The sequence below is a fragment of the Hetaerina americana genome, unplaced genomic scaffold (assembly GCF_022747635.1).
Source record: "Hetaerina americana unplaced genomic scaffold, ioHetAmer1.1.p SCAF_22, whole genome shotgun sequence".
In the NCBI taxonomy this organism is placed as follows: domain Eukaryota; kingdom Metazoa; phylum Arthropoda; class Insecta; order Odonata; family Calopterygidae; genus Hetaerina; species Hetaerina americana.
Window position 1 is genome coordinate 6,131,142 of NW_027286786.1, and position 21,016 is coordinate 6,152,157.

Here is a 21,016-nt window from a genome sequence, read left to right on the forward strand (position 1 = left end):
ACTTCTCCGGCAACTTCCACGCTCCATCTACCTCCTGCAAAACTTCAGCGCTTGCGTTCTACGCTGTCCAACTTACTTTCTCCACTCTCCCACAATCTCTCGGATCTGGAAAACCTCCAATCTATGCTTATTCTCTTGTCTCAAACACCAAAACCCACACGTATTCATAAAACACTGCGCTCCAATCTCATCAAACTTTTTGAAAATGTTTTCTTCGCCAATTTCCTTCGAACCAGTCATCAATCCTCTTTTTCTTGCAAATGGTTATTTCGCTCACCTAATTCTTCTTCTGTAAACTCAATGATCTATGCTTGCTTTCGCCTAAAATAAGGCTCAAATATATGAACTGCTCCATCTGATCCAGTTTATTCCCTCCTGTGACATTGTTTAATTTCTCCTTCCCGATTCTTGAGAGTATCATTAGTTTGGTCTCCCTATGGTCACTCGGCACACCATATTTCTCGTGCTGAGGCACTGGCTAGAACTGCCACCCTACGTATGCTCAACCGACTCTGGCTTGATCATCTGCAAAAATGACGTCATCGCCTCCCTGCCCCTCCCCCATCTTTTCTCTCTGCTCAATCTCTTTTTCATGCGAAAATACTTTAACAGAAGAACGAATTGATATGGTCAGAGGATGCCGATAGCATAACCCCGTCTCTTTAAATGGCAAAGGAAAAATTTCTTATGAATGCAATTTCGAAAGACAATGCAACGAAATTTTATAGATACATGAGAACGAGGAAAGACAACAGGGAACGCGTGAATATATTAAAAACTAAGGTAAATGGCATTGTAACAGAGACTGTAGGAATAGCAAATATGTTCAACTCCTGCTTTGCGGATGTTTTTCGGGGAAGAGATAACAAAAAGGAAAATAAGGCTTGCCTAAATAGCTCAGAAATGACAGAGAACTTCATCAGCGTAACAGCACCAAATAGCTCACTGCCCTCGACAAACGGTATTATCGTGGAGGACTCGTATTTCGTGAAAAAAATAAGGAAGATGAGGAAGAATAAGTCAGTGGGACCGGACAATATATCAATGAACATTCTAAAACTGGGTGATACAGCAATAGCTTTGTACCTGAGTCATCTATTCAAAGTAACTTTAAATAATTATGCCTTGCCCAATGATTGGAAAAAAGCAAATATTACACCAATTTTCAAGAAAGGGGATAAAACAATAGCCAACAATTATAGACCGGTAAGCATAACCTCAGTTGTTTGCAAAGTAATGGGAAAAAGAATCGCTGACTACATTCGGGAATGGTTAACAAGAGACAGATTCAAACACCTACATGGGTTTAGAACGGGATACTCGAGTGGAACGCAGCTTTTGGGATTTAGCCAATATATCGGCGACGCAATAGATGAAGAAAAGGATGTGGATGCAGTAATCGTTGATTTTTCGGCAGCTTTCGACCGAGAGCCTCACGATAAATTATTGTTAAAGTTAGATACATTACCATTGGATTTGAGGGTAAAACAATGGATAAAAAATTTTCTTAGAGGCAGAACTCAAAAAGTAAAATTAGGGGATGCATTTTCAAATGAGGCGAGCGTTTTAGCAGGAGTTCCACAAGGCAATGTTCTGGGGCCATTACTCTTCCTAATTTACGTAAACGATCTACCAAACATTTTACATTCCCAAATAAGACTCTTTGCTGATGACTGCATTATACATAGACGGATAGAGCATGGAAATGACCGCGTAATACTACAAAATGACATCGATCGCCTTGGTGACTGGGTTACAAATAATAATATCGGCATTAATATAAGTAAGAGTAAGCGTATACATTTTTCAAATAAAAATAATGCAGAAAAGGAAATTTACACCCTCTTTGGAGAAAGAATCCCATGTACCAGTCAATGCAAATATTTAGGCATTTATTTAACTAGGGATCTTGGGTGGGGAGTCCAAGTAGATAATTTGACCCGGAAGGCATTTAAAGTATTGAATTGAGTAATGAGAAATTTAAAAGGAAGTAGCTTAGCCACAAAAGAAAAAGCAAATAGGTACTGGTTATCCCTATCCTAGAATACTCCTCCATAGTATGGGATCCATATGAGGGGTGCATATTAAAAAGATAGAAAAAGTTCAAAGATATGCAGCAAGATATGTACTCGGAAGGTACAAAAGAACAGATAGTGTCACAGAAATGTTAGATGAACTGAAATGGGAGGGTTTGAAAAATAGAAGAAAAAGGAGTAGGTTAGGCGCGATGTATAGAATTGTTAAAAAGGACGAAGCGTGGGAAGATTTATGGCAAGGGATAGAAAAGCCTAACTTTAAGGGAAAAAACGACCATAATTTCAAAATAAAAATAAGGACTCAAAAAACAAATAAGAAAAAATACTCTTTTTTAAATAGAACTATAATTGATTGGAACCAGCTGCCTGGAGGTTTGTTTGAGCCCTTTCCATCCAATTTTAGAAGTTTTAAGTTGAAATGTAAAGCAGCCACTGGGTGATAAACTTCATTTTAGTTATAAAAATATTGTTTGTATGTGATGTGGACGGCATTTTGTATGTGATGTGGAAGTTTGTTTGTATGTGATGAGGAAGTGTCATTGTATGTTAGAATATATTGTCTCTTATGTGTTTTTGTATTGCGTGTATGTATGTATTTTTCGTTGTAAGAGTTATCTTTGACCAAACTTGACCGTTTCCTCCAGGAAAATCGCCTAATTGCAACCTAATTCTAAAATAAATAAATGGCCGCGCAACAAAGAGATCACACGCCCAGCTGCCTCGATGAGGAACAGACGCGGCGGGGGAGGGCTTTCTACGTATTTTCCAGCAACCGCTACACTGGCCAATACGATTCAAAAAATCGCCGGACCACATAAGCTCTTCGACATCTTCGAGATTTCAGTCCATGGCGAGGGCGGGCGAAGAGTGGAGTGTCTTGGAAAATATGGGTTGGAGATGGGAAGAGGGGAATCAGTTTTCGGTTCCGGCGGGGCAAGTTTCTTTTTGGGTGGCCCCGGAAGTCCTTCTCATGATTGCTCCCAATGCAGGATCGGAGATGGTAGTGTGCTCCCAGTTCCTTGTTCCAAGATTCCATCCCTTTTATTTCGGCTGTCACACTCGCTTCTATTTCTTCAACTCAACAAGTCCCTTGCTGCATATCCTCTGGGATTTAATTCCCCATCTCCAATCAGTCGGAGACATTCAAGTAGCCTGAGTGAGCCAGTCCGCGATCTGCTGAATTTAGGTGCGTCCCGAACGCCAATGCGTCGTCCCAATTTATCTCTTTATTTAATTATAATGCCTTTGCGTGCGAATCGATGTCACCCATGTGCGGATCCATCACGAGGAAACGTGGCTCTCCATGCCAACAGTGCCGCATTCTCAGGGCCTTGGTCGCCACTTTTCAATTCAGCGCCACGGCGGCGTCCCCCGAGCAATCTTTCTTATAAACGCCCTCCGCGGGTCTCGGAGATGCGATTCGCTTCTGTTCATCGCAGGAGAAAACTTTTGAACGGAGCGAGGCGCCGTGGCGCCAGGGGAAGGGGCGTGGCGCCTGGCTCCTTTCCCGCCTCTCGCTGGCGCCCAGTTGCCAGGGACACTGCAGGATGCCCGCTCACCTCTTTCATGATTTCCACGGGGCCTCATCCGAGCCTTCGTGCGAACTGTCTTCGGCCGATTGCGGCGAACGGCAGTCCGTTGCGGCCTCAATGACCACTCGAATCCACTTCCAAGCAGATGCTCTCTCGAATGCTTGCTCTCACCGTGCCACTAGTCAAAGGCCTGGACTTAAACTCGCAGTGTTAGATTGCCTTAGGTGAGTGGTGTCTCATCCTGCGACCCGCACCTGCTTTTTATGCGGCCCGCGACCGCTTACGTTGATTTTGCTATTTCTTAAATATTTTGAAAATTACGATCTTAGAAAGTCCAGATTATAATTTCGCATATTTCAAATGAATTTAGTCTTTTAACTGCTAAATGTGGGAGCCGTCGTATTCCAGTGGGCCGAGCGTTGGATTACTGACTGTTCGGGTTCGATTCCCAGTGACGCCACTAAACACTTTCAGCTTCATCCGAGCTGTGTGATTTTTTGGGCGTCAGATCTTCCTGGGAAGCAAAAGGCGGTACAGGCGGGAGAGGAACTGGACCCCATTTTCGCCCGGCTGCATCTCATTCCCCGTCGAGCTTAGAATTGGATGAACTATACCATCGTATTTCAAATCAATCCGCGGGTGGATCATTGTGGATGTCAAATGTAAGTTTACTGCAATGTATGTTCATCTACATCTACATCTACATAATACCCCGCAAGCCGCCGCAAGGGCGTGTGGCGGGGGGTGTTAGGTCACCAACCGTAAAAAAGAAAAATACCACATGCAAAAAAAAAAACAACACGGAAAATTACACCCACAGCAGCGCACACACTCATTCAAAAATCCCTTCATCCAATACTCATGCAAACACATAAACCGCAAAACAACTAAAAAACTGCACCCCATGATGCAGCACGAAAGACATCCTACAACACGGAAGCCAGGACACAAAAAGCAAGAAATTGAAACATCACTACCACATGAAATTGCAGCACAAAACACTCTACCCCCCAAAGAGTCTGTAAAAGGCAGGGAATGCGACCCAACGTTGCAGGTAGCAGGAATTTCCCCCCGCGGAGAGGGACGAGGGATTGAAAGGGAAACTTAAAAACAGATGAACAGAACATGAATGAGGTCATTCGGGAAGAATGTGTTATTATAACAAAACACATAAGGTTAGTGGAAGAGCATGCATTTAAATACAACTAATAATTTTTTAGACGCTGAGGGTGGCAAGTGGAATTTTTGCTATCTATAACCCTGCAGTTGCTATCCCGTATTGTCCGTGGGAAGAAGGAGTCCTTAAGTCGGCTAGTTCTGGCATCTATTTCCCGAATTTTATATGCATGATCCAAGCGACCAATGTATGTAGGAGTACGAATAATTTGCGAGACCTCGGTGCTGAAACATGCGGATCTAAATTTATTTAATAATTTCAATCTTGCATTGAATCGTCTCTCAGCCAATGATTCCCACCCCAAATCCATGAGCATTTCGGTGACGCTTTGCGTTTTATCGTAGGAATTTTTTACAAAACGGGCTGCCCGGCGTTGAACCTTCTCAATTTCCCGAATGAGACCTTTTTCACTCGGATCCCACACGCTGCATGCGTATTCTAAATGAGGCCTTACAAGAGCGTGGTAACAACGTTCCTTGACCTTCGAGTCACTTTTGCCGACAATGCGTCTAATGAATCCCAATTTTTTATATGCTTGACCGCAGACTTTACGTATGTGAGTCCCCCAAGTTGTCTTTTGTGAATGTGACACCTAGGTATTTTACCGTATCAACTACTGCCAGGTCACCTCCAGCTAATTAGTAAGCAAATCCCGTTGATCTTTTAAAGAAATTTACCACTGAACATTTATTATAATTTAGAGTCAATCCCCAGTTAGAACACCATTTAGTAATGCAACCTAAATCCTGCTCTAGAATAAAACGATCCTCATCCTCAGATATCTCCCGATAGATCACCGTGTCATCCGCGAACATCCTAATTTTACTTTTCACTTCGCGGTTCAAATCGTTAACAAAAATCAAGAAAAACAACGGCCCGATCACACTTCCCTGAGGTACCCCCGACGTGACCCGAACGCTGTCGGAACTAGCGTCAACAAGGACTACCCTCTGTTCCCGCTCTGAAAGAAAATCTTTAACCCAGCTTATGGCGCCCTTGTTTATACCCGCGACCTTTAATTTATGAATGAGTTTACCATGTGGGACCTTATCAAATGCCTTTTGAAAATCTAAGAAGATGGCATCCACTTGCCTACCTCTCTCACCCGATAAAAGTAAATCTTGTGTAAATAATCCTAATTGGGTTTCGCAGGAGCGGGTTTTCCTGAATCCGTGTTGATTGTCACTTAAAAAGTTAATATTGTCTAGGTGTCTCATTATTGAACTGACAATTATGTGCTCTAAGATTTTGCAACAGATGGAAGTGAGAGATATAGGTCTGTAATTACTGGGATCCTCCCTGTCACCACTTTTAAAAATAGGCGTTATTTGCGCGGTTTTCCAAATCTTAGGTACTTTGCACTCTGTGAGGGATTTGTTAAATATAAATTCAAGGTACGGGGCAATGTTTGGAGCTAAATGTTTTATCACCCTAGCTGGTATATTTTCGGGACCCGGGGATTTGTTGGGTTTAATCTCGTTAAGCAATTTTAGAATTCCTTGTTGGTCCACTGTTATTTTTTCCATGGGTGGAGTATGTATTGTTTCTTGGAGATATGCGGTGGCAACATCATTCGAGAAAACGCTTTGGAAGAATGAATTTAAGATGTTAGCTTTACCCTCACTGTCTGTATGAATTATATTGCTACAATCCCTTAAGCAAGCCACGGTTTGTTTACTCCCATTTACTTCCCTAACATATGACCAGAAAGCTTTGGGGTCAGTGTCCAAGTGCTCGCAAAGTACTTTGCGTTTAAAGTCCAGTAAAGCGCTACGTAATTGTGTTTTGGTTTCAATTTTAGAGGATCTATATGTGTCCCATAATTGTTTATTCTCAGGGGATGATGTGTTCACGCCTGCCCTCTTTACCCTAGAGTGTAGCATTCTCTGCTTTCGAAGGGCTTTTCTAACGTCTTTATTGTACCACCTGGGGTCGCGATTTGCTTTAACGTATTTTATAGGTATGAAATCTACGATTCCTTTTTGCATGATATTGACAAATTCTGTCCAAGTTTCTTCCACGTTGACATGACTTAAGCGGGTTTTGAACTCGGGTAGTGAAGAGTTTAATTGATTGGCAAAAGATTCAAAGTCTGCTTTATGGTAATTATAAATTTTTCTTTTTGGTTTAACGATCATTTTTATTTCTATGTCCAAGTGGACATTAATTGCTTTATGGTCACTCAAGCCCTCATCAGTTGATACACTAATAATACGTTCAGGCGTGTATATAAACGGCGGCGGTGAGCGCGAGGGATGAACCGCGACAAACCCTCGCCCCGCGCTTGCGGAAAGTGGGAATTTGAAAACATTTCCATTTGCACTTCACCTGAGCTGGTGATGCACAACGGTCACGTATTCTACGGGTCCCACAATAGGTGGTGTTTTCCGAGCTTTCAAGCCAAATTTTGGAATATTACAGTATGTTCACTGTAATATTCCAAAATTTGGCTTGAAAGCTCGGAAAACACCACCTATTGTGGGACCCGTAGATACGTGACCGTTGTGCATCACCAGCTCAGGTGAAGTGCAAATGGAAATGTTTTCAAATTCCCACTTTCCGCAAGCGCGGGGCGAGGGTTTGTCGCGGTTCATCCCTCGCGCTCACCGCCGCCGTTTATATTCGTCCACATCGTAGACGTGAATCGCCGATGGCCTCGTTTCAATTGCTTAGCATTAAGTGGGTGACTTTTGTTATTGGTGTAAATGTGATGAGGATGGTTTCTGAAAGACGTCCCTCGAAGGGAGAGAGTGAGAAGGTCACGGCACGGTCACTCAGCGGGTCAGCTGGCCCGCACACCACGGCCGAGGGATCGCGGACCGTCCGTGTGTAGAGTCCGTGCGATAGATTAGGAATAAGGGTACGAAGGCGATGAGGGTGTCAATTAATAAAAAGACTAAGGTTCAAATAAAAAATTTGAGGTCATGAACAAGAGCAGAAAGACCAGTTTCCATATTTAGGAAGAGTTTAAAACGAAGATAGCGAGGGTATCAAGAGAGGCTACGCGGTAAAAAAAAATGAGGTATTTAGACGCAATGAGGTGGAGAGATTGTGGGTTTAAAAATTAGTTGCGTGCAGTTAAAAATGGTTTTCTTTTTGCTGAGTGTTACAGGAATTAGTGTCGTGCCTATAAATTCCCATGAGAAACGCTCCTTGACCGAGTAATGTTTGCTATAGGTATGTAGACGTAAGTCTTCAAAATCTTCCAGCCTAAGAGCTTACGCACAATCCCACGAAAGGATGCATAACAAAAACGCAAAACGGAAAATTCTACGTAATACTGTGACCGGTAACCTGAAGATGAAAAATGCCTCGATTTAATGGACCACCAAGCAAGGGTAAGAACTTCAATGGTTTGACCCATAGGAAGTAAAAGGGGGTGATCAAACCGTGGCTTGCTTAAGGAACAATATTATTCACACCGACAGTGAGGGAAAAGGTAATATCATAAATTCTCCCAAAGCGTTTTCATGTACGTTGTTGCCACCGCGTACCTCCTAGAAACAATACATGCTGAACAGGCATACTGAGAGGCAAATATTACAGCAGACGAACAAGGAATTGTCAAATTGCTTAAAGAGATTAAACCCAACAAATCCCCAGGTCTCGAAAATATACCGGCTAGGGTTTTGAAACACTTAGCTCCGAACATCACCCCGTATCTCGAAGTTATATGTAATAAATCCATCACAGAGTAAACAGTCTCTAAGATTTCGAAATCGTGCAAATAACGCCCATTTTTTTAATTAGTGACAGAGAGGACCTCAGTAAGTAGCCACAGCCAGCACGGATTTAGGAAAAGCAGATCTTGCGAAACACAATTAGGTCTTTTCATTGACGATTTACTTAGATCGGGAGAAAACAACACACAAGTCGATGCAGTATTCCTGGTTTTCAAAAAAGCCTTCGACAAAGTCCCACACAATAAACTGTTATATAAACTTAAATACTATGGAATCAATGAGAAAATAATTAATTGGATTAGAGACTTCTTGTCAAATCGCAAACAAATAGCAGTCATAGATGGGTTGTGCTCAACGGATAGAGATGTAACTTCGGGCGTCCCCCAGAAAAGTGCAATAGAGCCTCTTCTGTTCTTAATATACATTAATAACTTAAGCACACACGTTGGTAGCAATCTGAGGTTATTTGCTGACGACACGGTGGTATACAGGGAAATAAGGAGCCAACTAGATCGCGAGCTACTCTCTAGAGACTTAGACAATATCTCGGAATGGTGCAATAAATGGGGATTAACACTTAATATAGATAAATGCGCAGTTCTGAAATTGTTGAGCAAAGGAAACCACGAACAGGATATAAACAACGAAATAGAGGGTTCAGTACTGATTACAGCCAATCAAGTTAAATATTTGGGTGTTGTTCTAACACCACGCCTTTCATGGGGAGCACATATCAGGGCAATATGCGGATCAGCTTTAAAGAAACTTTGCTTCATAAAACGGGTGGTGGGGAAATGTAATGATAAAGTTAGACCTCATTTGGAATATGCCGCAAGTATTTGGGATCCTTGGGAGAAAATTTGGCAAAAAGAATTAGATAAAGTCCAGAGAAAATCCGCCAGATTCGTTAAAAATTGTTATGATAAGAACACAAGTGTGACAGGTCTCTTAGGGGATTTAGGCTGGGAACCACTTGAAGTGCGAAGAGAACAAGCGAGGCTTAGACTTTTAGAAAGGTTCAGAACAAACGAGTTTAACTATGACACTAAATGAATTATAATGGCCCCACACTACTCAGGTAGATCAGACCACAAAGATAAAATAAGGGAGATAGATTCCAGTACAGATAGATACAAATACTCATTCTTTCCCCGAACAATCAGAAATCATAATAGTAACAAACCAAAGTTACTTTAGAAATATTAAAAACATTTGATTTACAAGTCGGAACAAAATCAAATATTGCAAAGACATCGGGTATAGTTGTAGGTGCATGTGTATGTTAGCTGGTAGTTGGTGTGTTTTCATGTGTGTGGGGTGTAAGTGTTCTTGCATGAATGTATGCCATGTTTTGTTTGTGGATGGTATACATTTTTGCATGCGTTTCTTCTAAATTACGAGCGGTGCCCTAACACCCCCCGCCGCACGCCCTTGCGGCGGCTTGCGGGGTATTAAGTAGATGTAGATGTAGAAATGCTCGTACAGACCCATTTCTCTCACTTCTATTCATTGCAAAATTTTGGAGCACATTATCGTCTGATCAATAATGAGATACCTCGGTAGCATGCAAGGGATCCGACTGAAAGTGACCTTATTCGGGAAATTGAGAAGGTTTAACGCCGGGCAGCACGTTCAGTTAAAAACTCTTACGATAAAACGAAACGCACCAGAGTAATGCTTCTGGAGTTGGAGGGGGGGGGGAATCATTTGAAGAAAGACGTTTCAATGCTCGGTTGAACTTACTAAATAAATTCAGGTCCGCATTTTTGACTATTGACGTCTCACAAATTATTCGCACTCCAACATACATTGGTTGCTTGGATCATGTGTATTAAATTCGAGAAATAGATGCCAGAACTAGCGGACTCAAGGACTTCCTCTTCCCACGGACAATACGGGATAGCAACTGCAGGGTTATAGATAGCAAAAATTCCACTTGCCACCCTCAGCGTCTAAAAAATAATTAGTTCCACTCAATTGCATACACTCTCACTGACCTCGTGTGTTTTGTTGTCAAAACTCATCCCCTATGGCATTGGACTGTGTTTAAAGTGGGTGGTGCTTTTTACAGTATTTCTCTGCTTTGTCTGTTCTTAAGTTTCCACTTCCCTCCCTCGTCTCCCTCTGTGGGGGACCTTCCCGCTACCTGCAGCGTTGGGCCACATTCCCTACCTATGTCATTGGAGGAGGAGACCGTTGTATGTTGCATCTCCATTAGATGGTGGAATTTTCCCAAGTTACTTTTCAGTACTAATTCTCACGTTAATGAAAAAATGTTTACTGCATTCTAAGATCCGATTGTGTATGTTATTTGATAGTATATGCATTTGCATACGTGTAAATTAAAAAGGTATTCGCATGAATATATACCCAAATGTGGATGTATGTTTGCATAAATACGTTGGTTTTGCACGACGTTTTCTTCTCTTTCACGGGCGGTGACCTAACACCCTCCGCCAAACGCCCTTGCGGCGGATTGCGGGGAAATTTGTAGCTTTACATGATGGCTCCCAGCAAACCTCTCTAATCACCCACCATACCCAGTACTTCCACATTTGTTTTCCTTTCGGCCCATCTCTTCAAATCTGCATACCTCCTTCATCGCTTCAATAAATACAACGTCCCTGGCCATTCCTCGTATGCCCAACATTTTCCATCGATTACAGTCTTCAACGTCCCACTTCCGATCAATACGCCCTTCAACAATGTTTCCTGTCTTCTTATTAATTCTTCCAACATTCCCCTCTCCTCTCCCACTTCATTTGTTTTCTTCTCGGTCCATTTCAACTTCCCCATCCTTCTCCACACCCACATTTTAAAAGCCTCCAACCTACTTCTATCATCCTACTTCAATGGCCATGTTTCCACGCCGTACATAGCTACACTCCATATCTAAGTTTGTTCGAGTCTTTTCTTAACATCTTTACTCAACGTCCCCGTCATCAACTCCCTCCTCCTTGTGAAAGCCTCTTTGCCTAGCGCAATTCTTCTCCTTACTTCCATACTACTGTTGATCCAAAACACTTCCTAGATACGTAACTGTTCTACCTACTCCAGTTTTTGCCATCCTATTTTAATATTAACCTTAATCCTTTTCTCTCTGGAAAATCGCAACACCTTTCCTTCATTTATATTGATTCTCATCCCATATCTTTAATATTTAATTTCCAATGCACTCAGCAATGCTTGCAACCCCTTGGCTCACAGACAGACTGAAGCTTTGTCATCAGCGAACAGATTTTACGAATTCCCCACCGACTCTCATTCCTACCTCCAGTTCTTCCCATGCCTCTTTAGTCATTTCCTCTGCATACAGGTTGAACAACAACGGTGATAATGGGAAACCCTGCCTTGCACCTCTTCCTAGAACTGCCCATCTGGACTCCCCGTTCCCCACTCGCAAATTCACTCATTAGTTTTTCCCAATTTATTCTATCAAACGCTTTTCCGAAATCTACGAAACAGGAAAATATGTCCTGATTGTACTCTACGTTCCTCTCGATTAGTGATCTCATTACTGCAATGGCATCACGCGTACCTCACCCCTTCCTAAACCCAAACTAATCCTCCCCTAAGTATTCATTTGTCCTGCTCTTCATCCTTTTGTTTAAGATCCTGAGAACAACTTTAGCTGCGTGGGACATCAAACTTATTGTCCTGTAGTCCTCACATGACGTGGCCTTTACCTTTTTCGCAATAGGAACTAACGCATATCTAATAAAGTATTAATGCCAAATTCATCTCTCATGAATGCTACTAATTGGTCGATAAAGACTCTGCATCCCGTATTTTTCTAAACCTTTTCGTAGTTCCGCAGGAATGTTATCCACCCTCACGGCCTTACTTGATTTCGTCTCCCTTAATTCCCATTATATTTAATCGTCGAGTATGACTGGAGCTATTTTCTTCCACGTCAAATTCTTATTCTATACGATTTTTTCTCTTTCAACTATTATCTTACCTAACTTATCTCCAAGTGTTAGCACAGATCTTCCCTTCTCACTTCCCGATAGTCGTTTAAACCTTGCTTCATAGCGCACCAATTTCACCCTTCCTCTGTAAACTTTCCATATCCTCGCACTGTGTCCTCCACCATGCTTCTTTTGCTTTATTTTTTGCTTGTCTCAATATTATTTTACTCTTTATATATCATTCCGCCTAACTCTGTCTACATTTTTCCATTTCCTTCTCTCATCTATCTTTGTAATCATCCCATCATGATTTCATTCATTCTTTCTTTTTATTTTGCCAATGCCATTTCCCTATTAACAGCTACTTGCCATTCCCCTATTAACAGTTACTTGCCATTCCCCTATTAACAGTTACTTTAATTTGTTTTGTAAATTTTTATATCGCTATTTCTTATATATTTTCATTTTTCCGCACAGTTTTCTTCTCTCACGCCTTATTTTCTCAACAGCTTGTTGATACTCAGTCATTGCCGGTCCAGTTAACGCTTCTATCGCCTCTATGCCATTTCCTATTCCACCTCCCCTACACAATCTTTCCATAGTGCGCTACACATCATAACTACTAAATTGTGTTCAGAGCCTGCATCCGCTCCCGGAAAATCGTGTGAATAGATCACTCTCTTCCTAAATCTGTGCCTAACCATAATATTATCTAACTTACCTTTCTGAGCCACCTGACATTTTACATGCACATACCTACGTCTTTTTTGGTTTTTAAATCTAATTTTGTTGAAGACTAACCCCTATCTGCGGTGCAGAACTCAATTGCTTTCTCCCCATGTATCTAAACCGTTATCTCCCACCTCGTCAATCTTTCTTCCTTCGCCTACCGTCGAATTCCAATTCCCATCACTGTCAAATATTTCCCTGCAGGAACACATCCTATTATATCCCCAAACTGATTGTGCAACGAACAATCATATATTGAATAAACCTATCGACTTCTTCTTCCCTATGGGCGCTTGTTGACATGTGTTCCTGAACAATGACCAACGTCGTCAATTCTGCTTATACTTTTAAAGAGAGCATTTTTGTCGAAGCTTGCTCTATAACATCCACGATTTTTTCTACATTTTCTTCAATATCATATTGCAACCCTTCGCTGGCTCTCGTCCCCTCCGCTGTATAATACTCTATACCCATCATTCCAGGGCTTCCCTACTGTTCTTCCATCTCACCTCGCTTAGACCTAAATCATCTATATCACCTCTTTTATCTCACGCTTCATATTCTCTCATTTTCCTGTCCTTAACGTTGTCGTAACATTCTATCATATATAAAGTTCCTAAGACTTACCTCTCCTTCTGCCGGGCAATGCACACGGCCGGTTGGGGCGAGTCCCGTAGTTGCCAGGACTTTTATTCTCTATGCTGTCCATCATTATATGTTTGGGGTTGATAATTGAGGTGGTTTCCCGTTGCCTTCCTCAATAGTATTTTTAGCGTGAAACCATCACTCAATGGCCGCCCCACTGGGGTCAGACGCCTTTGCAGCCGCCTCACTGAGGAACAGACGCTGCGCGGACTACCTTTCATCTGGCTCGTAACCTTCGACCTATCTGGCATAGGTGACCTTATCAGTAGCAGTTATCATTCCTTCCGCCATCGCTCGAGTCCAATTTCGTTCAAAATAGTGAGGTCTCCGAACGTGTAACGACTATCAACCCCCGATTACCAATACTTTACGTGGATACAAATGAGTTTTTGCTAAACACATCGAATTTTCAATTTACCTTGACCGGTGAATCAAGTTTCCATTATGAATTGTTGGAGACGGGAAAGCGCCGTAGAACCCGGTAGATGGGAAAGCGAAAGGGTAAAATGCTGTCATATATGTAATAGCATGTAATTATCTGAAGGATTGCAAACTAGATCCACGACTAGTAGACCCCAGGGGGCAAATGAGACAGGGTTATTGACGGGGGGGGGTTTGCCGGGTTGGATCCATCCAAACCATCAGTGCGTTTTAGATGAAGCGTTGCTCGAAATTTCTCTTCGGTTTCTCTTCCTACTGCTGCCGATCCCCTTGCCAGCATATGGCAGGACATCCCTGCCTAGGGGTCATTGTCAAATGGATATTTAAGAACTAAGGAGGATGACTGGGAAGGGTTGGGATGGGATATAGTAGTCCCAGGCTTCAGTGCTTTCGAACTTCGCCGTTTGAAAGCAGTCGAGTTTGGACATTCACACGCTGACACGTACAATGATTCAAGTCAATGGATAATCTTAAGAAGGTGAACTCGAAGACATCGTGGCGGGGGGCATCGCTCACAGCGAGACACCCGGGAGGGAGGGGGAGGGGAGTGGAAGGGAGGGCTGACCCGCCGGCGGGTCGCGAGCGAAAGTGACCAAGGACAATCCCTCACCCCGCTCCGTCCGGTGGCCGTCGTTTTCCTTCCTTGAATTTCATTGCGAAGGGTTTGTTTTTGAATCATAAGTGATTGGATTGAAAATGCCGTTAATACCGCCTAATGATCACATATTTTATCTATTTATTTTTATTGCTCAAATGAATACAATATATTGAGGGATTTTTGCTAACATTGATGACTTTAATGTGAAATTTTGATTATTCATTTTTATTACAACTTCAAGATTGAATATTAAGACTTATTTATACAATTTTGAAGAAAAAATGGAGAAAATTATTTGTTACTTTCACTTTCACTTCACTAATTTATAAAAAAGAGGTATCAGCTTGACTTGCATAAGGGTAACGTTTTAAGCAATTATTATTAAGAAATAACCGAGATATCTTGATAAAATTTATTCTACATATACATATGGATCCTTATGTACGCAATGCTGTAATTAATGTTGGATTTTATTGCATGAGGGCGCCGTAGATTGAAGTAACTCGCAGCATGAAGTCGAGATGGAGGCTTGCAGTGTGTTAAGTTCGTTCATTTGAAACATTACGGTGGTGCCCGGCAAATACACAATGAAAGATGGCTGGCTGTCCATGGAAACGATAGCCCATCGAATGAAAAGGGGTGGGAAAGGAATTTCCAAACGGCCCACGTGTGCCCCACGGGCGATCCAAGAAGTGGATGGCAATCAATTACGGACGATTCTGCCACGGCGAAGAAAGTGGAGGACTAATTCCTATTAAAGAGAAGGGCAACCATCCAATGATCGTGAGTGGGACTGATGTTAGTTGGTAGGGCAGTGTGCGGTAGATTATTCAAGAAGAACTACAAACATATCAAAGGTGTGCAGCCCTGTGGATCGATTGCACGACTCCTCTTCAGAAGCAAACACCAATCAAAGCGATTTGGCATTGAAATTTTGCCACATCCGCCCTAATCTCCCGATCTCACCCCAAGCGACTTTTCCTTATTCCCAGAACTCAAAAACCACTGCGGGGTCGGATATTTGAAAACACATATCCACATATACATCTACGCAACACCCCGCAGGCCGCCGCAAGGGCGTGTGGCGGGGGGTGTTAGGTTACCACCCGTAAGGGAGAACTGAAGCACATGCAAAATCAACGCATCCACTTATGGCGCCACGCCAGAGTTGGAGCAATGGTTTTCGACGCAAGATGCAATGTTCCACAATGCTGGCCTTCGAAAGGTCAAGAAATGCGGCGAGAACTGTTTAACTTCGGACGGTGACCATGAGAGACTAATATGACTAAAAATTAAGTTTCTCTCTCGATTATTTTTTAGCTATAAAACTTTACGATACCTCATCGTATTTATATTGAACATACTATCCAGCACTTTGTATAGATATGTAGATCCAAAATTAAGTTGATGATGCCATGAATCGCCCCCATAATCCCGATATAAAAGGGTATTCAAACAAGTAATTCATTAGCGATACCCAAACGGATAGATCACAAGGATAAGAGGGGAGGATTGAGAGGGACGGATCGCGCCGGGCGATCCGGGTTGCGTTCATGGAATAACGGCCGAAAGTCGACTTCGCGGCCGGTGACCCGGAGAAAGAGGGAAGGAGGTTGGGGAGAGCCTCACCCTGTCTGCGGCCGCCTGCGATTGCCTGTGGTGGTGCCTGGAGTGGTGGTGGTGGTGCGAAGAAGAAGAGTGTGCCGCGCCGGCGAGTGGCGGGTGGTGGTGCTGGTGGTGGTGAGGGGCTGGAGGCACCAAGGGCGGCGGCTGAGCGATGGACGCGGCGAACGGCGAGGACGTCGGCGCCAGCGACGACGCCCTCTGGTACAGGTACGGCCCGTAGTAGGCCTGGTGGTACATGGCGGCCGTGGGCCCGGGGCAGGGCATGGCACGGGCGCCGACGCCCCAACCCTCCAGCCCGGAGCGCGCCCCTCAGCGGCCCCCGAACACCGCCATCCCCCGCCGGGAGAGGAACGGCCCCTGCACGGCACCCGACGGAGAGGTCGCCGCCGGCACCTCGCCTCTGGAGTGAGGGGGCGTCAATACCCTGGGGGACCTTTCGCAGGAGTCGCGCGATATCGCGTGTCGTGACACGGGCCACCTCCGCGGTCGGTCGCCTTCCGCCGGCTGCGAGGAAGGCCGTCTCTCCACTCTGCCCCTCGCAGCACCACGGGGGGGGGGCACAGCGCTTCCGCAGAGAGAAGGCCCGAAGCGGTCGGTCCTTGGGCGCACTATCTCTCCCCCCGAGCAGTCAGTCACTCCCCCGGCTCCCTTCGCTCGCTCGCGCCGCTCTTCCCGCCCTTGCTGGCCGTCCGTCGCTGCCGCTGGTGCTCGCTCACGTGGTGGGCCTTCTTCTAGACGGGATGCGACCCCCGCCCCTCACTCCCTCGGAGGGAGGGAAACGGCCCCCCACCCTCGCACCGAACGAGCGAGAAAAGGGCCGGCCACTCCCGGACAATCCCCCCGTGCACACGAACGCAAATATCCTCCCCACCCTCACGAGCTCGAAACAAGCCGACCAATCGAAGAGGCCGACCCTTTCTTTAGGCCCCGCCCTCCCCTTGCCCTCCCCCGGGGGCCCCTCCATGACGAACCAACCCCCTTAACCGGTGTTTCCGCCGACACGCCCTCCTCGCCCCTCCCTCCTTCCCCCCCACCCAATTGATTTCCAACCGCCTCGCCCTCGCGCGGCGCCCCATTCCGCTGCCTCCGAGGGCATCGGTGTGTTGGCGGGCGAGGGGGGGCACGGGGGGGGGGGTCGAGAATAAGAGAGGCGGTCACCGCCGCTCGCATCGCACGCGAATGCATCGAGCACTCCGACGTGGAGTAGGGGAGGAGGACCCTGTGGTCGTTGGTGCGGATGGGCGGTGCCCCCTGGGGGTGGAGCGGCCGTGGCCCTCCGTGGGGCGGAAAGCGTCGCTAGAACCCCCCCCCCACTGATGGAGGGTGGAGGGGAGATCAAAGGAGCAGGGAGGGAGGCCCGGACGTTCGCGGGGAGGCGAGGTTAATCGGTTGAAATGGGTCGGAGGGAGATAGGTTCGCGGTGGCATTGATAGGGAAGAAAGTGATGACACAGTGGGGTCGAAAAGGATGCTTGTTGCAGATCGGTGTCGATCCCATTGACCTTCGGTGATAAGGCCTTCGGGCGCTTGGACTGTTCGCCGATCTTGCTGCGTTTCATCTTCTACATCTATCTACATAATACCCCGCAAGCCGCCGCAAGGGCGTGTGGCGGGGGGTGTTTGGTCACCAACCGTAAAAGGAAAAATACCAGATGCAAAAAAACAACACGGAAAATCACACCCACAGCAGCGCACACACTCATGCCTTCATCCAATACTCATGCAAACACATATACCGCAAAACAACTAAAAAACTGCACCCCATGATGCAGCACGAAAGCCATCCTACAACATGGAAGCCAGGACACAACAAGCAAGAAATTGAAACATCACTACCACATGAAAATGCACCACAAAACACTCTACCCCCAAAGAGTCTGTAAAGGGAATGGAATGCGACCCAACGTTGCAGGTAGCAGGAATTTCCCCCCCGCGGAGAGGGACGAGGGATTGAAAGGAAAGAGACTTAAAAACAGATGAACGGAACACGAATGAGGTCATTCGGAAAGAATGGGTTATTATAGCAAAACACATAAGGTTAGTGGAAGAGCATGCATTTAAATACAACTAATTATTTTTTAGACGCTGAGGGTGGCAAGTGGAATTTTTGCTATCTATAACCCTGCAGTTGCTCTCCCGTATTGTCCGTGGGAAGAAGGAGTCCTTGAGTCGGCTAGTTCTGGCATCTATTTCCCGAATTTTATATGTATGATCCAAGCGACCAATGTATGTAGGAGTACGAATAATTTGCGAGACCTCGGTGCTGAAACATACGGATCTAAATTTATTTAATAATTTCAATCTTGCATTGAATCGTCTTTCAGCCAATGATTCCCACCCCAATCTTCAATCAATCTTCGCTGCCCCCACTTGGTGTAGTGATCCTGGGCGCCTCGTCATAAATGATTTCTTCTCTGTCACGTCTTATTCGCGTACCATTGAAAACGAAACATATCTGGACACATCGGCTGGGCGAATGAGTACCTACTTCCAGCTAAATCACCTTTGCACTTTTTTCTCATTTTTATGCATGTGATCGGGGGACGTGGTAATCCAGTGTTTAGAGCGCTGGGCTCCTGGCAGGAGGGCCGGGATTCGATTCCGGATGGCGTCTCTGGTGTTTAAATTGCATCCAAGCCGAAATATTTGGGTGCCAAGCATTCCTGAATAAAGCATTGGTGGCACGGAATGATGAACTTGAGGTGTGTATTCCGAACGCCGTCGCGTTCCTTACTAGTTGTGCTCTGGCCCTCAGCTGTTGAACCGAACTGAACGGTCGATGACCGTGGCATTGCGCATGGCACACCGCGCGCCCCGACAAGAGACCGAGTCGCCAATGCGAGAGGGAAGGATTTTCCCGACGTCTCCGAATGGAGAAGAGGTTTTGTTTTGAAACGTATGACATACTTTATTAGTAGGAATACTTTATTACTTTAACTCTGACTGCATTCATAGAGGTTCTATCATTTCTTCGCCAAGAAAAACTTATAATTCCAAGAAATCTAAATAATATAAACTATTAAAAAACGCGAGAAATTAAAATAGCCTACTACGCCGCCATGTTTCTTCGTTTAGTTGACAATTCATTAAACGCCGAAAGCTTCGTCTGCTCTCAAAATAGCCCGAAATTCCACCAACCTGAATTTGATAAGTGCACTAGGTTGTGCGCACTTGACAGCGAGATAAAAATGGCATGAGGGAAGCATTAGCCAATGAGAACGTGGGAACAGATACCATCACTGTGGAACTCTTAAAAGGTTTTGGAAAAGGTGGGAGAGAGAGTTTTTATGGACTATTTCATAGGATTTATGAGTGAGGACTTCGGCCAAAAGATTTGGTCAGATCAGAATTCGTTCCTATTCTAAAAAAGCGAAAGGAAGCCGTAAGTAAGGAACACAGGCAAATAAGTTTATTCCCACGCAACTGAAGTGGTTCTCAGGATCGTCAACAAACAAGAGGATAAATGGGCTTAGGGCAAATGATTGGCTTCAGAAATGGTCGAATTGCGCGTGAGGCGCTAGCAGTAATGAGTACCTTAACAGAAAAAAACATTTAGTACAAATAGGATGTTTGTTTGTTTCGACAAGGCGTTTGATAGATTACATTGGTTAAAGCTAATTAATATTGTAAAGAAAATAGGAGTGGAATGGAAGGTTAGGGGATTCATCCGCAACCCGTCTATTTCTAAGAGTGCCTAGGTGCAACTGGAGGAAGGGCAGTATTAGGAAGAGGGGTATGGCAGGGGTGACCACCATCACCTGTTCATTTCATCATGCATGCGGTAGAAAATGCAAAGGTGGCATGGGAGATAAAAGTGAGAGAAAGAGAGAGATAAAAGTCAGCGGGGAATCCATACAGTAAGTTGTATTCACGTATGATCAAGCTTTAGTTGTCTGGTCTGACATGGGCTTGCGATGATTGAGGAGAGCATTAGAAAGCGAGTGTCATAGGTATGGAATGAAAATCGATGCAAAAAAAGAAAGGTGTACGTTTTTTAGAGAAATAGGCCAGGCTAAACTTTCAAAAAGTTCAAGCTTCGAGAAGCTTAAAAAGCAAGGGCAAAAGAAGAAGGGTTCATCTATCTAGGTAGTGTTTTGTACCAACACGGTCAAAGTAGTAGGGACGTAAGGAGAAGAATTGCGCTAGGCAAAGAGGCTTTCACAAGGAGGAGGGAGTTGATGACGAGGACGTTGAGTAAGGATGTTAAGAAAAGGCTCGTCAAAACTTTGACATGGAGCTTAACTATGTACGGGGCGGAAACGTGGTCATTGAAGCAGGAGGATAGGCGTAGACTGGAGGCTTTTGAAATGTGGGTGTGGAGAAGAATGGAGAAGGTGAAATGGACAGAGAAGAAAACAAATGAGGAAGTACTGGGTATGGTGGGCGAAGACAGGGGTTTGTTGGGAGAAATCCTATGGAGGCAGGAAAAGTGGATGAAGGGGGTGTTGACCGGCAGTGAGATGTTGAAGACTGTAATAGAGGGGAGAATGTCAGGCAAACGAGGAAAGGGAAGGAACAGGACAGGGATCAAGGGAGGAAGGAAATATGTGGAGTTGATGAGGGCTTGTTGTGCACAGAGTGGGATGCTGGATTATCTTGATAGACGAAGCTAAGAATGCAATGTAGTAATCACTGTCCA

The 21,016-nt window shown here is 44.6% G+C and overlaps 1 protein-coding gene across 1 annotated transcript in view; it reads right to left on the reverse strand.

Moving 5' to 3' along the window:
- The window catches only part of LOC139689317 (protein vestigial-like), a 160,752-nt gene extending 144,031 nt beyond the window's left edge, over nt 1-16,721 (reverse strand). The window contains exon 1 of the mRNA XM_071586396.1: nt 16,382-16,721. Coding sequence (XP_071442497.1) covers nt 16,382-16,642 — 261 coding nt within the window. The 5' untranslated portion in view covers nt 16,643-16,721. The remainder of the gene's footprint in view (nt 1-16,381) is intronic.
- Between the last annotated feature and the right edge of the window lie 4,295 nt (nt 16,722-21,016).